At 32.4% G+C, this 18,602-nt stretch overlaps 1 protein-coding gene across 1 annotated transcript; it reads left to right on the top strand.

Annotated features, from left to right (window-relative positions):
• Nucleotides 1-456: 456 nt before the first annotated feature.
• LOC143592263 (uncharacterized) lies at nucleotides 457-4,581 on the top strand. The gene is made up of 8 exons (XM_077072215.1): nucleotides 457-1,062; nucleotides 1,958-2,034; nucleotides 2,120-2,288; nucleotides 2,898-2,986; nucleotides 3,839-4,003; nucleotides 4,086-4,163; nucleotides 4,257-4,360; nucleotides 4,452-4,581. Exons 1-8 carry the CDS (start codon nucleotides 507-509, stop codon nucleotides 4,555-4,557), a joined length of 1,344 nt encoding a protein of 447 aa, XP_076928330.1. The 5' UTR covers nucleotides 457-506; the 3' UTR covers nucleotides 4,558-4,581.
• The last annotated feature ends 14,021 nt before the right edge of the window (nucleotides 4,582-18,602 follow it).

Below are 18,602 nucleotides of genomic sequence, written 5' to 3'. Positions count from 1 at the left end.
CATATAGACCAAAAGTGAAATCTAAACATACCAAATAAATAAATACTTTATTTATTTTTATTACAAAAAAAAACCATGTAATTTTAAGTTTTCAACACTATTACCAAAAAATCTTGTAATTCTAATTGTTGGGTAGACTCCCTTCCAAGAAAGTTCCAAAAGTAGAGACAAGAGCTCCCGTGTTTGGGGTTAATCTCAGACTCCCCTTCGGATACGGTCGGCCTTAGCCCACTGCACTACGTGTTTCTTCTAGATCCCCCACCAATCACTCTTTAATAATATTAATAATAATAATAATAATAATAATCTTCCCACTTTGCACCCATTACACGCTTCTTCATATTCAATTCTCTTCTCTTCTTCTTCATCCCAATCAATTAATTATTCTTCCATTTGAATTATTTAACTTTCTGCCACCCAAACCCTACAATAATAATCCACCCCCAATTTATTCATCAATTTCTTGCTTTGACTTCAATTTCTTTTCTGGGTTTTGTTTAATTTTCATGATCCTTCATCAATTCATGGAAACAACAACCGTTGATACATCCACTTCTGATGCATCTGCCAGTAATAATAACAGCAATAATAATATTAATATACCTTCCTCAAACCCTTTATCCCCATCTCTCAGACCCACCTCGTTTCCGGTCATTCGCTTCCTACAAGCTCCGGTCACCACTGTTTTGGAATACTCGGGCGTTCTTCGACCGCGCTCTAATACCGAGTACCAAGAATCCGAGGCTTTGATTCATGATCACCATGATACGGATACGGGTACGGGTACAGCTGGGGTTAGTAATGGGGAGGTGTCGATTCGGATTGGTGCGGATCGGGACAGGAACGGGGAGGGGGGTGAACCCGTGGCGGTGGTGAGTGGGGGAGAGAGGGAAATGGCGGATTCGAGTGATGTGGATGGGGAGAATGGTGGTGGTGGGAGTCATGGGGATTCGTCGTCGTCGCAGCAACGGTATGATATGCAGCAGGTTTCCAGGTGGATTGAGCAGATTCTTCCGTTTTCGTTGTTGTTGCTGATCGTGTTCATTAGGCAGCATTTGCAAGGTATTCAAGATTCAAGTTTTGAGATTATAGAAATTGTGTATTAAAATTTGATATTTGAAAGATGGGTCTAGAGTGGCTTTATGCATTTGCTTAACATAGACAAAATACAGAAACCTTGTAGACCAAATTATTGCATCTCGGTTTGTCTTGATGGTAATGTGCAAGTGTGTAACTTTTGTTAATGTCTCTCAAACTCTCGTTTCACAGAATTGTTATAAATCATAGCGTTTTAATCTCCCTTTTTGCTTCGTTCCTTCTTGAAATCCATGAACAATGGGTAGCAAAAGGGAGACTAAAACGCTAGGATCAATAACAATGCATACAATTGCAGGAAACGAGAGTTAGAGACGTAACAGTTGAGTGTTTGACAATTTGCGATAGCGAACAATCATGATTCTTGTCTAGGATTCTTTATATACATTATTAATTACTTTTTAGTACACAAAAATGAAGTCCTATTGATAAGAAGTTCCATGATATTAAGCACGTGAATGGCATCCGTGAAACAGTCAGTTCCATTTCTAACAAAATTTAAGTATCATTTATCCAAGTTTTGTATCCTTAAAATCTTCTACAACATCAAGAAGACAAGTAACAGTTTCACAAGCAAGGTGTAATGCATTAAGAAATGCACATCATGAGATGGTAACATTTCGTTTCCAAGATGCTCAATAAAATTTGCAAGATTTTCTTTGTGTTAAAGCTAAGCTACCTACTTGCCCAATAAAATCAAGACAATAACGGAGATGCGTTTAACTCGTCTAAAAGGTTTATTTGTTCTGTATAAACTGCTACTGATCCTAGTGTTTTCATCTCCCTTTTGTGTTCTTTACCCCTTGAAATATCCGTGTACTTTAGAATTTGGATTGATTTCTTATTTTATCATTGTTTTTAGGTTTCTTTGTCACAATTTATGTAACTGCTTTTATGTACAAGTCTAATGATATTCTTCAAAAGCAGACAGCTTTAAAGGTATGTTGACACTTTTAGTTATATGTCTAAGTCCAAACACTCTTAATCGTCTGTTCTTGATCTTAACAATTGACAAATTTTGCAGGGGGAGAGAAAACTGTCTGTTCTTGCTGGTTATTTTATAGTTTTTGTTCTTCATGTGATTGGAGTTTACTGGTGGTACCAAAATGATGATCTTTGTTATCCTCTGTTCATGGTTCCACCAAGAGCAATACCACCGTTCTGGCATGCGATATTTACCATCATCGTGAACGGTATGAACTCAGTTTGAGTGATTAGTTTTTATGCCATCTTTGTTGGCAAAAGCAATCAGTTTGAGTGATTATTTTTTCTTGCATTTATATTAGAACAAGTTGTTTAAATCCACTCATTCTTGCATGCTAAGTTACAAAATGGCAACCACCCAAAATTATCTTTGTTATTATTTTACTTTTATTTTTAATTCGCATATTGTTTCTCAGTATTGAACGCATCATCTGGTTAAATAAAAGCCTTGGATGCGTACTTATACCGTGTTTATACATGTAAAATGCTTATTTGAAATTCACGTGGCCTAAATTCACTACTGCAACTTCCTAGTGAATACCATGCTGATACATGTATACAGTTGCAACTGACTGAATCGCCCCAAGTCCCCAACCGAAGAAAATAGGCTGGTTCAGCCGGTTTGAAGTTTATAGGTTGTCCATGGTTTACAGTTTAGAAAACTGGGTTTAATGGTTTGGATCATGGAACCGATCATCAAAACTGAACAGGCAGCTTAGCATTTATGGTTTATATTTTAAATTTTGGAATATATCTCATCATGCTTTATTGTTTAAGTATGAGTATTTTGTTATTTTAATGGGTTCTATTGCGTGCAGATACAATGGTGCGACAAGCAGCAATGGCTATTAAGCTGGTGTTGCTTATGTATTATAGAAATGGCAAGGGCCATAATTTTCGTAGACAGGTAATGTGGCATAATATATCATGACAATATATGTAACAAGTCATTAGCCTAAATACTACTGTGTATTAACTTCATGGATCTAACAAATGTTTTCACTTCCATTCTCTAAGCAGTGTGCATTTTCTCCCTAGTAATTATGTGTTTGATAATAGACTATTAGACATGCACATTAGTAACGTTAAGCAATCCAGAACGTATTTTTCGAACTTGCATTCGGAATTGATTGTCACAATGTATTTGAAGTTGCAATAGTTAGTTTTTAGTGCTTGGATAAACATATGATGCATCTGATTATCATATTATTAAGGTGGCAAATTATCAGTTATACAGCCTCAACAAAACTGGTTATACACAGAATAAACCAAAATTACATAATTACCCTTCACCTAATTTGAGAAACTTTTATATTCATTTCACAAATTGTCTCTTCTTTTTCACAAAAGGTGTCCTTTTTGACATTTTGTCTTTTACTTTTCACAAGTAATCAGAATTTTTCAAACACTTAAAAACCTACTTATCGAGACTGGCAAAACGGGCATGTCATTTTAAAAAAGTATCAGTTTGATTGGGTCAAACAGGTTCTGACTAAAGTGGACTCGGGCTGAAATTGGTCGTTTTGGAAGAATAAAACTATCAAAATGGTTTCACCATTATTTTCTACAACTTGTTTTATTGTAGTTGATTATCTGATTTTGATCATCCACTAACATTATTTGTCAAATTGGGAAATTATTGGTAGCATGCTCGCCTTTTGGTGACCAACCCTTAAAAAAAGCAAACCATGTTTGTTATTTTTGAGTTTCAAACATATATTTAGTACCTTCTGACATGAGCTTAATTTGCATATTTTAGGGTCAAATGCTAACCCTTGAGGAATACGCATTGCTGTTATACCGTGCATTCTTACCTGCTCCAGTCTGGTACCGTTTTTTCTTAAACAAAGAATACGGGAGCCTTTTTTCATCTTTGACAACCGGGCTATATTTGACTTTCAAGCTCACATCAATAGTTGAGAAGGTAATAATTGCATTTCTATATCTTTTAAATAAATATTATATTATCAGGAGTTAATCAATAGTCTATCTCATCTTCATCACAGGTTGGATCCTTGTGGACTGCATTGAAGGCGTTATCACGAAAAGAAGTCCATTATGGATCATATGCAACACCAGAACAGGTATAATGATGAATGCCAAATATGCTCATAGATATTTAAGTTTTCTTATTGTGGGTCCCATCTCAATATAATATAATATTGTTCTGGTTGCAGGTAATTGAAGCGGGAGACTTGTGTGCTATTTGCCAAGAAAAGATGCAAGCTCCGGTTTTGTTGCGATGCAAACACATTTTTTGTGAAGATTGTGTTTCAGAATGGTATATAAATTCCCTTTTAATCCCACAATGTTTTAGTTTTAAGTTAATAATAATTTGTTGCATGTTTATTTTAACAATAATTATTTTTCAGGTTTGAAAGAGAAAGAACATGTCCGCTATGCAGATCAGTGGTGAAACCAGCGGAGTTAAAGTCTTACGGTGATGGATCCACAAGCCTGTTCTTCCAGTTGTTCTAGAAACATGTGTGGATCTTGGTTTGGTTTTAATTTCCACGTCATTTTTGAAATACCCGACTTATAAACAGGATTACTGTAAAAGAAGACAAGTCCTGAGGATTCTTTTCCACTGAAGTTGTAGTTATTGAGCCTTACATATATTAATTAATTAATTAATTAATTAATGTTTGATAAGCATTGTACATGAGATATACTGTTTTCATGCATTTTGTTGATATTTTACTGCTGGGAATAAAACACCTTGTGTCTTCCCAATCATTTTGGTTGCTTTATTTTATATGATTTTAATTAAATTAACTAACATAACTATTGACTTTTTTGTCAAAGCTACAACTACACTATCTAAATTGATTTAGGGTATCGGTCTTGTGCTTCTTTGTACTTTTGTATTTTAACATATTTAGAGTGAACGATATTGAAATTCAAATCACTCGACTACTTGAGACCTTGCACAATCGTCCATGGCCGGATTAATTGACTCACTAATATATCTTTTATTCAATCGCTTGATGCTCGGACGTTTGCTGATTTTCAAAATGCAAGGTATGAACGTTGTTATGGTTCAAAGTAGAATTATCGGTTTTGAAAGAACACATAGAAGAAGTTTTACCCAAGTCATCAATATTACATTTCATTCTTCCCATCGTTTAAGTAAATGATTATTCCAGAAGACCCCTTCTATCTTTTCGACATGTTAAACATGAGTAGTTATACTCATTATTTGTTTTTGTTTTCATCAAAATATGATGCGAAATCTTAAACCAAACTCCTCTAAAGCCCCTTTAGCCAAATGACTGCTATACCCCCGAGGTCCTGAACTTGTAAACTAACTAATAACGACATTAACGATCTAGTTGACTAAGACATAAATGTCAGAAATGTGTACACTGTTGACTAAGACAATTCGGTGGGGTCCACTCCATATGCCATTCATGTCACTGACTCTTATCAATAGAGCAATTGCACCCAAAGACGTCAAAAATGTGTACACAGTTGACGGTTTGAAACACATATGTGAAAAACAACTCTAGGCAGAGCTCGAGTCCTCTGGATGCACCATACAGAAGACTTCAACATCAACATTTAACATGTGATTGTAGCATTGAGAGAAGCTTCTCCTTTAAAACTCAGAAAAACATTATGATTCTGCAAATGTAAATTAGAAACACATGAATGAATAAAGTAATTAAGACAAAGACTGCCATAAAATTTGGATTGCTAAGGAAAATGAGGCATGTTCAACATAGAATCCTGTAAAAATGAAAAAATAAAGTATACCAACAAGATACAATGTAGGGCAAATATTATTAAAAATAAAAAAAAAAACGACATACATTTGGTACTTTCTCATTCACAAATAGGTCTTTTAACAATTTCTTGTATATAAAAAAACTAACATACTTTTTTTTTTATTTTTTATTTTTCATAAAAGTCCCTAAACATTTTTTTTAAAACACTAAAATTCCCAAAAATTTTAAATTCGAACAAAAATTTGATTCTTTTTAACATATTAATAAGGGTATAAACGGCCGAAGTTGAGCCTGAACTCGACTAGACTCAAGCTCGGTTGTTTTAGACTTACGAGAGCGAGAGCTCGGCTCGTTTTGTGTCTTTTTTTCTAAAATTTGAACCGACTTCATGAGTTGTTTTTTCAGGCTCGAGTTTGGCACAGGCACAACTCGTTTATTATTTAGCAATAAATTTACACACATTTAATATATATATATATATATAGTGGATGGATCTTGCGAGAAGTGATATTATAGAGAGAAGTACGAGAAGTAAATCTCAACCATTAATTACACAAATTAATGGTTTATGTTACACCATGGCTATTTAGTAAATATTAAGAACTACTTACTAGATGTTTATTGCTTACAAGGGCAAAGAAGTCATTAGTGTGTAGCTAACAAAAAGAAACGGTAATTAAACATTGAATGCGTTTTATTTTTTGCAGGTACATAATATAAAATTTTTATTTTTAGGTACAACTTGTTTTTAATAAATTTTATACTAAAATGATGACAACTTAATATTTAACAAAGTTGTTTACTTGGATATTTGCACCGGAATTTAATCTTTTTTTATTTCATACATTCGTTGTTTATTTGGATGTTATACAGGAATTTAAAATGAAGAAAATATAATAATTAAAGTTGTTTATTTGGATGTTAAAAATGTACATGCATGCATACCTACGTTCGTACGTACATACCTACATACATCGATACAAACCTACCGAATAACTCAGGTATGTACTAGGACACATATGTACTTACATATAGTTATACCTATATAAAACCCTGTGCATATGAAACTTTACAACTACGCGCATACATCCCTCCTAACTGCAGACGTACATACCTAAACACTTACGTATATACATACTATCACACCAACGTACACCCAAATACGTACGTACATACATACCCATGTACGAACATACGTCGTTTTCTGGATACAAACAGTCAAAAAATACGTACCTACACTACATTAGTTATGGGTACACAACATTTGAAAGTGTGCCAACACTACACTACATTTATTATGACTTCACAACATTTGAAAAGTGTGCTTACACCAGATTACATTAATTTTGCATACACTATATTAGATATGTCTACACTATATTAGTTACAACTACATAACGTTTTAAAGTGCGCATACATCACATTACGTAACTATATCTGCATTATAGATAAGCTTAACTACATTAATTGATTAAAATCAAAGAGGAAAAAATCACATTTGTGATGATGATGATGATAGTAATAATAATAATAATAACTAGTCATGTCTTATAATAAAATGATATTAGATCAAATAGATTCTAATGGTTCAAATTTTAGATCAAATAAATAATAATAATAATAATAATAATAATAATAATAATAATTTGTAACTTACCGTTTGCTAGTAATTTATCATTAATTATTAAACCATTAATGAGCATAAGTTACAAAACAAAGCACTTTATATTTCACTAATATACCCTTGTATATAAATAATTAGAAAATAAAAAAGAAATCATATGATTGGTTAGAATCTCTACTCGCACTTCTCATAATAAAAAACACTTCTGAAATGAACATAATCCTATATATATATATATATATGGAGAGGATCAAGAGAAAACTTACCTTTAAAGAGAAAACTAAAAAACTCCTAAAAAATTATTTTTAATTAAAAATAAAAAATATTTTTAAAATTCTGTTTTAACCATTATTCTTATATTTTCTTATATTTCACTCGAAATATATAAAAAAAAATAAAAAAAAACCGCTGTAATGCACATACGTATTACTGTGCGATACCGTTGTATTACACATGTGTATTACTATGTATTTTGAGTTTAATAGTGTTTTATTGCATATATTCAATATTTGTGTATTGTATATGTGTAGTAGTGTTGTATTATATGGAAAAAAAAATAATAATAATATAAAAGTCGATGTGGTGCACATGTGCGTTAATGTTGTATTACACATACGTACTAATGTGTATTCGATGTGTGTATTAGTTTTATATTGTATATATACAATAGTGAATAGTGTGTATCAAATATGTGCAATAGTGTTGTATTCTATGCAATACAAACACTTTTGCATATATGCAATGCACACTATTACACATGCGCACTATACCGACGAGGTTACCGATAAGTTTTTTTTTTTTTTTTGAACCAATAACAACATATAAGAATAATGAAAAAAAAAAGAAACTTCAAAAAAAAATTTAAAAAAAAGTTAAAAATAGTTTTTTAGAAGTTTTTAGGAGTTTTTAAGTTTTCTCTTTAAGAGGAGTTTTTACTAGAACCCACCCCTATATATATAATATGTTTAAATTCAGGGGAGAAGTCATCTTAGTGCGAGAAATGCGAGAAGTGATTCTAACCAATCAAACTTTTTCTTTTATTTTTTTTTAGTTAAATCCAAGGGCATAGTGGTAAAGGTTTGAATTATTATATTTGCTAATAATTAAGTTTTTGGAAGACTCAACTTTATTCTTTAATTAATTTATTTATGTGTTAAATTAATTTAAAACCATTCTAATTCTTTTTTGTTTGATTCGTATATCAATTGTCAGATCACGTTTTATTCTTGTTTGTTTTTAATTTCTTCATTTTTAATTAAAATTATGCATAAGTCTCAATTTGTAAAAAATATTAAGGTACCGAAAGTCACTAATATTATACCGAATAAAAAGAAACGGCATCTTTAGATTCAAATAATTGATTTTACTAACAAATCTTATATTTATCTAGTCTTCTTTAATGTTATTTTACATATATAATTACTAAAAGTATAATACAAAAAAATATTGCTCGTTGAATTAAATGAAACAATTGCATTGACAGGTTCAATGTGTAACAACATAAAAAGAAACAAGTTTAATATTACTACACCTTTACCAAAGCAAGGGTAAACACTTGTACAACCGATTATTTAACACTTTCTCCAAACCGCTAACTAGGATTCTCATACAAGGGGTAATGTTGGTGAGCTCAAGCATAGTAAGCTTATATGATTTGCAGTTAGCTACATATACATTAGATCTCCCTTTGAAGGTGCAACTTCATCAAGAATCCACATTACAACTTCAAGGTTCCTATTGAATGTACACGAAGTACTTCAAAATTGTAAGTCGGCTGACATATTCTTTCAATATCTTTATCACTGGGAAAAATTTATCAATTTCTCACTTAAACTAGCAAATATAGCATTATTTGTCCACAACTCTTTAGAATTCATATAGAGATTTCTTACAACAAATGTCTTTATAATATATACAATTAGTCTACATGAAACAAAACACATAACAATAAAACTACACATAACATAATAAATACTCAAATAAACAACTACAAAGCCTACACATAACAAAATATATACTCAAATTGTAGATACACTCCTACAATACATAATTTGCATATTAACCCTACACAACCATCAAATAACATAATATATCCTTAAATTAGCATATGCACAACTAAAACAACCTACACTAAAATGAAAATAACCTACACTTAATAGAATATATACTCAATCTGCATAATGTACACACTTAAACCAAAACATTCCATATAGAAAATTCTATCAAATCAACATATCTTTATGTAGCTAAAATATCATAATACATAGAACACATACTTAGAGCATCATAATATCCCTTAAAAAAAGCCTGCACGTAACATACAATATAAACATATAACACAACCCTACATATACATAATACCTACACAACCTACTCATAACCTACACATATATAAACATAAAAATATATAAATTAAAACTACATTGGTCTTTTTAAACGATGCATGCAAATTGATTGAGTAGGTCAACTGAACGTTGTGTAGGTTACATGTTACTCCTTCTACTAGGCGACAATCTGTCATCATAATCAACTCATAGTGCGTGTATAGAGTAACATAAATGCCAGCCGATAAAACCTACACAATGTGGTATTAACTATAATACAAAACACCTATGTTTAACATAAAAAGATAGTTTCATACCAAAACTAGTACTGTATCCTAACAAACCGAGCCAGTCCACATAACATACGCAAATAACATTATACTATTCATACTCTCCTACACACTATGCATACCAAACATTTTATATTCCCTACACATTAAATTGATCATATCCTACAGTTTATTAAGTAACATACACATCAAACTAATAAAAACCTACACAACCTTGTATTATCTAATAAAAAAACCCTAATTTTAACATAAATAAAACCTAATTTTCATACGAAAACCAGTAACCTACACATCAAACAAAGTGAACCTACACATCGTACACAAAAAACACTTTTCCAAGACTAAACCAACACACTACACAACCTACATAGTTAGATTTATAGATTTTAACATACAACCCCCAATTTATAACAAAAGACAATAAACTAAAATTTATTCAATTCAATAGGTACCCAATTCCTTAAATTACATAAAACCCCTGATTTTAACATGAAAACCGATAAAAAACAGAACCCTAACCTCTATCGCAATGAACCCTTCACATAAAATACCTGAATTAGTTTCTTAAAGCAAGAATGAACCCTTCTTATTCCCTTGAAATCGAATCTCCAAAAAGGTTACTTAGGAATATTTAATTTGATGAATCTGCGACGGTGTTTAATTTGATGAATCTTTGCCAATCTGTTTGTTAAAATATTGTTGTGGTGTGTTAATTTAGGGATTTTTGGTATATGAGATAAAGAAAGGGTGAACAATAAGAATTTCTATTGACTATGGTATCTGTTTCCATATTTGTTATAAGAACAAAACCCTTTTACATTAAAAAGACATTAAAAACAGTTACCAATAATTACAAAAATGCCACAATCAGTGTAGGCCATAGATCAATATATGTTTGTGTGTTTCTGTGTGCGTGTGTGTGTGTATTAGTCTTTGTTAATTCCAACTGTCATCTTTTGGTTAAAAAATGGTTTGGTTTGTTTATTTTGGTTAGAAAAGTAGTTCGTTTTGTTTATTTTTGTTTTAAGAAATGGTTTGCCTCGTTTATTTTGGTTAGAAAATTTAATGTTAATTTAAAAATATTTTTTACCACATAAGCAGTCCACATCACTATTTTTGCTACATCATCGTACAAGTCATCATTCACATCATAAAAAACTAATGAAATCTAACCCCGTTAGTGAAAAGCTCGTTGGCGGCCTAATAAGTCGAAACTTGGGACTGTCGTGGAACATTTTTAAAGTTTGGCTTAGTGCCTGCCAGTGAGACAACATTTAGACTATTAAAATCCAATATCCCTTATTTTTTCAACCGGCATTTTATAAATTACATGAGTCAAAAGTATAAAACAAACCAAAAGTATGGTTGATTTATTGCTATCTGGAGTCAGATAACTATTCAACAAAGTGAAAGAACGAAGTGATGTACCTTGGCGATGAGATCTAGGGCACAAATTGTTAAGAGATCAAGAAAGGAGATGAGTTTCTTCGGTTCATCAGATGAGTGTTTCTTATAATTTTGTTTAATCTAAGGACGGTAACTAGATTTTATAGCAAGCATTTCAGAACCTAAAGCCTAAAGTAACATGCCGAATTGTACTACTATATTCAAACTTCAAGCATAAACCAAACAAACATTAATGAGTGACCACACTCATTCACATGCCTATAAACTATTGTGATACCTACTAAAAACCAAACACCTCCTAACTACCTTATTTGCTTTGTGTGCTTTTGGTTCTAGTATTTGCTAGGCTGGGCGCTTGGGTCTTGTTTATAAAACAAACGCCGGTAAGAGGAGAAAAAAAAACTTATGTTGCTTTGTACGTGATTCAATACCATTAACTTTCTGTAAAACAGTAAAAGTATTATATATCCTAACACAACAATCAACCAACATTAGTTGCAATTGATTAACCGTCAAATTAATAAAATATAAGTGAAAATGTGCTGTACGTGCATTATTTGTGGATGAAATGATGATGATGTGATACATGATGACTCAATGTTACTTGACGATGAAACCTGTAGCGGTATTTCATTTTGGTGGTGGGAACGAAACAATCTGTCCTTTATGTCATGGGCCCCAATGATCCTGACATTAAACAATCTATCATTAATTTGATTCTCATACATGTATCTTGTACGAGAATTAAGAAACCACAAGTTAAAATTATTTGGTTTTCTAGCTATTGACCATGTAAAAACCGGTCTACATCCTTGTACTCCTCGATACCCTCCTTAAACATCTTTAATTACATATATCCCTAACCATAAAACTCAATTACATATTTTTTCTTTTTAAAACATATATATTACATATTTAATCATTTTATAAAAAATAACCTTTTTATTTACTATTTTACCCTCTATATTAAAACAAACAACAAATATATGTATAATTAGATATAAAAATTAAAAATTAACCTCCATCATCTTCTCCAAGTAGTATGTCCAGTGCCCCAAAGAGGTAAACGAAAAAATACATCGTCTCCGATGCGGAACCGCCGCACCACCACCACTTAATCCACTCTCTCCACCACTCTTCTCGATTCTTAATTCGTCACCAAAGAAACGAACTAGCACACACAGCTCACCATCACCACCATCCCATTTTACCATTTGGTAGATCCGTTTTTCTGGCACACATGTATTCTTATAATTATTAATTTCTTTATTTTTTTTTGTTTTGTTTTATTTTTTAGTTGTAAAGGATATTTTAAGTATTTTAAAAAGGGTAAAGAGGTAATTTAATACGAAAAGGGGAATAATGTAATTCGTTTTTAAGGTTGGAGAAATATGTAATTAAAGAGCTTAGTAAGAGGATATATGCAAAAATCCCTATGTAATAAAGCAAAATTAACTAGAATGCTTAATTATGACACGATCAAAGGTTTTATTTAACGGGAACATTTATGAATTGGAACAAAATGATATAAAGTTATAAAAATGACACAAAATTATGGAATTAAGTTATGAGGTATTTGCAATTTCTACTTCAAAATAATATCATAATTATGATAAAAGAAAAAAAAAAGATACTTATAAAAGATCCAAAAACCAAAATAGTATAATCTTTATACACATAATATAAAAGTGAGAAATGCCTTCTTTATTCAAAAAAATTGTATAATGCATCCAATTCAGAACAAAAATATGTTAATACTGGATCACATCTAGTTCCGAAATTGAATGCATGTCTCAAACCAATAAAAAATATTAGAAATTTTGTAACAAATATTATTAATTGGGTTTGTTCAAACATTTATACCATAATTTATTATTTTGTAAACAAGTTATAAAGAAATGTAATTTATTGTTACAGCTATAGAAAACAGGATTATGTTATAACTAGTTTTTTGTCCGGCGCAAAACGCCGGGTCGGGTTGTTCAATTTTTCAAAATCTTACAACATGTAACGATCTATAAAACGGTATCATTGTGTGTTTCTAGAGTTTGGAACATAAGTGCATAAATTCTACCATTTGTTACAAAATATCTATAATACACATAAACGGTGCTACTACTACTGTACAATATAATCACATCATTGTGTGCTTCTAAGATTTACCTATAATAGCAAACAAAACCCTTAGCGAAGAAGGCCAGAAACGAATCTAGTAAGATTTGATCGTAGTTGATACGGAAGTGCTTCGTGAACGTTGTTTCCACTTAAATCCCTGAAACAAAACCCAAAATGATGAATCAGACATTCATAACTCCATATTCTTGTTGATTAATCTTGGCAAACTTATTCTCACAATGTTTTCAAATATGTGAAGGTTGTTAACATACATCCCAATGTCCCATCAATCCCTAAATTAGGAAGTTGGCTGTCAACGCAAAAACAATGAATCCTATTAACTCTCTTCAAAGGGAAAGTTGTTTTAGCAGATAATAAGGTTAATCACAAAAGCACCGTTAAATGAAAATCTTGAACTCACATAGAAACAACATCAATCCCATCACAAGTTACCCCGCTGGCCCTCTCCAAGGCTTGCTGCGCGGGTCACCATTATTAGCTTTCCAATTCGTTAGCTGTACAACACTATTCAAAGAAGTGTAACAAAACATAAACTTATGCCATTAGAAGATCCCAAACCAGTTATTAGTGGATTTGCAACATTGCAACTCTTAATTATCAGCACATGTTCAGTAAGTTTTTACTTCAATTCTCGACAATACCCAAAATGCCCCTACACCAAAGCGACGATCTTAAATCGACTTTTGACTGTTCGCTTTAAGTAAATGAACATAATGAACATGCCTCGTTCGTGTTTGTTCGGTTCATTTATAGGCGTATCCCTGTTTGTTGCAGCCTGTACTATAAAAAGACCCGTTTATATATCATTTAAGCATGAAAAACCACAATCCGTAACAAAATATAAGAGACTGCTATGAAATAGGTGAAGGGTGTAAAGAAACAAACCAGTTATTGTGCAATAATACTAAGCATTATGAGTCCAAAGAATGCAAGAGAACGAACGATCACTTAAAACATCAAATTCATTTGTAAACTTGATCGATGTCGAAAGGTCAATCAAAAACATTTGTAAAATATCTTCACTAGCTACGGCAAGTAAGGTGTCGAATCCACAGGGAATCATTGGAAAGTGCTAATATAGTTCATTGTTTACTAATTAATTAACCTAAGGCGGACATACGATGTCAAGCAGATTAAATATTGATTTGGCTGGAAAACAATTAGAGAAAACAGTGACACACTTCAGGTTCAGGTAATGCAATGAACTGACTGATTAAACTTATACCAATTGGGGAATCACATAGACACAATTCGTTTATTAGAATAAGAAAATAATTACTAGACACAATAATTTGGTTATGATGATTCACATAACTTAATCCGAAGAATTGACACAACCGAGCACGGTCTACCAGTTCATTAATACAAAGCATAGTGATGTGCTAAAAGTAGTTTAATATTATTAACTAAAATTACGCTAATTTAGACACTAAGTAATAAATTCTAGACTCTTAAACTTAACTAAACTACTAACCAGCAAGTGAATCGATCGACTCTAGTACAACTAAGTAAGTCCGAATATCGAACCCACAGGACTCTTTAAATTACGTAACTAGCTAATTAGACTCTACTAATACTGACACGACTCTTTGTTTGTTTAAAAGGGGGTTTTTATTTAAAATACTAATTTAAGTCTAATTAACGAAAACAAGTAAAGTAACGAAAACTCAAGTTTAAGTGAATCATATGATGATGAGATAACTACCTAGGCTAGAATCCCCTAAATTTCAGTTTTTAATTGATCGGGAAAATATTTAATTATGGATTGGGATCGTAAAATAGACACCTAAGAGAAAACCAGAACATGATCCCTGACCCTTCTCAAGAGACACCTATAGGTTTCTAATAAGTTTTAACGCACACCAGTATTAAAAATCAAGTTTCCTTACGGTCACCTAATTATTTATGACTTAGTTCCTTTATACGAAAACCTACCTTACAACGCAGAAATCAAAGGCAGTTTAATATATTTAATTGATTCAATAGACAATAATTAAATAATCAAACCTAGACGGACTCCTTACGAAGAACTAAATCTAGCAAGATCAAATAATAAAGATCTATCAATAACCTAGCACCTTACAGCTTTTTAGGTTAGCAGTACATTTAGGTTTATTTAATTAATAATTATTATTCCTAAGATCTTATTGCAAATCAATCATAAAATAATCAAGAACACAAAGTAATTGACCTAATAGAAACCTATCATAATGACAAACAATAATCCAGGCAACTATGAAATAATAATAATTAATCAAACAATCCTAAATATCCATACGCATCAATTTAATATAAGTAAACCTTTTTCCAAATCATAAAACGATAACGATAAATAAATCACAAATCAAAACACAACGTCAAAATAGGTTCATCATACGCCTAGGCAGTCTATAATGTTTAGCCTAGCATCTTAAAGTTAAACAAAACAATGAAAAATGAAATCATGGCGAAAATAAATAAGAACGGAATATTAAAGGCGATAAAACCCGGAGTTTTCGTCCTTAAATATTAAGCACTTCGCCGGCTGATTCGTGGTCTACAAACCCTCGGAAATATCCTCTCTTGAGCTCCCAAATTCGTCCTGGCCGACTGGGGTATTTAGGTTATGTTTAAGGTTAAGTTTGGAGGTGTTTAAATAAGTTTTCTGGGCCCAAAATGGTAAAAATCGAAGTTTCTGGACTTTGATCGCCACTGCGCCGCGCAACGGGAAAGCCTTTTGTGGCCGGGCAGCGCTCCGGTAATGTGGGAGGGTCAGGTCTGACCGGTCCGGTTCAATTCTGATGCTCTGGTTCACCGGTTTGGCTTGTTTTAGCTCTTTTTTCGCCCCTTTTAACCATGAACAAGTTCCGGAACCTACATTATTCAATTATGTTAGTAGTATACTAATCCTAACAAAAACCGAAGGAAAACTAATAAAATATTATATAAAAGATACACGGGATTTTGTCACACCCCGACTAGCACAATGCGGAAGCGTAAAACGGGAATGTAACAGACACCTCTGATATCAATACATTGTTTATAAAGAAACATTACAAACTAATTTACAATATATTACATTTCTTTGTTCTATAATTGTTTAACAGTCTAAGCGATACAAACAAAACTAGTTCGTTAACTATACATTCTTACTAATAACGCCCTTGCTTCTATTCACATAGCATCAACCACACACTTCAGGCAAGTAACAGATCACCCAATCATTCCGATTTAGGTACACCTGAAAAGCAGTTTAAAACGGGTCAACTACTAGAGTTGGTGAGTTTCACGAGTTTTAAGAAAGCAGTAATGAGTGTTCACAAGTCAACACTTGTAATTATGAAATAAGTATGTATGTATGTAAATGATGTATGTGATGTAATTATGCTAAGCTACAGTGAAGCCTGAACTGTTCGTGCTGCGTGCCTCCATTTCCCACGCTCAATCAACCACTGTGGCTCCCCTTCCGCCCACAACATGCCCCGGTAGCTATGTCTAACACTACATAGCCTGTATGTTTAAATATGGTCATGTGCAAACGGCGCTATGTGACACGGAAACCAGGCCGATTCCGTTTGGGTTTGTCAAACCAATAGTACTATTCACAACCCACCGGCTCGAAGTTAATCATTGTGATTGTGAGGACTTTCGTGTGTTAGCACTTAGATAATTCACATCATCACATGTTTCAGATAAGTATATAGATATAAGCAAACATGCTTTTCACCCCAAAAGTTCGTAAAACAGTTTAAAAGTGGGGTCATGAAACTCACGGTTTTGTAGATATTCCGTACTGTATCAACTCGTGGTTTGTTCAGTCCGCTATCAGTAGTTCCTATAATTAATATTATAATAATATTAATATTTTAATATTATTATAATCTCAATACTAAACTGGGCTGTATAACTAATCTGGGTGTAGCTGGAACGCCCAGAAAGTGGCAATAGGCTTAGGTTGTGATGTTGTTCAATGTCTAATATTTAAAACTGAACTTGGCTTAGATTCTCGTTTTCCCAGCTGGACCAAGTTGTTCGTTTACGCGTTCAGAAAACAGTTATGGGAAAATAAGATTGGGTAAATGTATTGGTTAATAAAATGATTAAGTTATAAAAAAAGATCACATACTGGGGTCCCGGATTAGCCACGGGGCCCGTTTCCGCTTATTCAGTTTGATTTGAGAAGAAACGCGCACAATCCACCCGGATTGTCCAGGTTTCTCATAGAAAAGTTCATTTTCACTTAACTAGTCCAAAAATATGATTTTTGATCACTCTTGGTGTTTTGATATTCCCGCAGATTCACTAGTCGCGAACTTGCCGGTTTTTATAAAAACTGAATTTGTTTAATATTCAGATTAGCATAATTAATTAATCGTTAATCATTAAATTATGAAAATTTAACCACTTATCAATTAAAATATGTAGATTTTTATAAAAATATTTCTGGAATTTATTTACTGATTTATTAATTTATAAAAATTCATTTTATCAGCTATATTTCGTCTGAAAATCGTCCGTTTACCCCAAACAATTTCCAAAAATTCACCAAAAATTCCTGAATACTCAAATCATGTCCCAAAACAACCTGTATCAATTCCAAAATGTAAAAAGCTCGTGCGATATTCTTTTCGGCCCAAATTCGGCTGTAAAAATTCACACGAATGCAAATAAACAAAACACCTTTAAACTTCTCCAAATGATCCCAAAATTCATATGTAACCAAAATACATCAAATCTGAGTTCCCAGAAAAATTTCATAATTTTTGAAGTATTTTAGCTATTTTTCCCAAATAAACGTCCCAATTCGGTAATAAATTCACCAAATATTCTCGGATGGTCGAAAAATTACCAAATTTAAACAGGGACTCATTGACATGGTCCCTGATGTCCCTGAAAAATTTCAAGTCCTAAAAATATGCACATCACAACCTTAACCAAAATAACCCGTAGGCGAGTGTTTCGGCATTACCTTAGTGGGTTTGGCTCGTTTCCGACCTTTTAATCAAGTTTTCAGGTTCTTGTGCTTCTAAGCAAG

This window comes from Bidens hawaiensis, unplaced genomic scaffold (assembly GCF_021521415.1).
Source record: "Bidens hawaiensis isolate Kalapana, Puna unplaced genomic scaffold, B.hawaiensis_p1.1 tig00040642_1, whole genome shotgun sequence".
Taxonomy (NCBI): domain Eukaryota; kingdom Viridiplantae; phylum Streptophyta; class Magnoliopsida; order Asterales; family Asteraceae; genus Bidens; species Bidens hawaiensis.
Note: the sequence above shows the minus strand (reverse complement) of the source record. Positions and strands in the feature narration are given on the sequence as shown.

Coding starts and splice junctions, on each gene's coding strand:
- LOC143592263 (XM_077072215.1), top strand. CDS start 507: ATGATCCTTCATCAATTCATGGAAACAACAACCGTTGATACATCCACT. Junction 2,035..2,119: donor AAAAGCAGACAGCTTTAAAG/GTATGTTGACAC, acceptor CAAATTTTGCAG/GGGGAGAGAAAACTGTCTGT. Junction 2,289..2,897: donor ATTTACCATCATCGTGAACG/GTATGAACTCAG, acceptor TATTGCGTGCAG/ATACAATGGTGCGACAAGCA.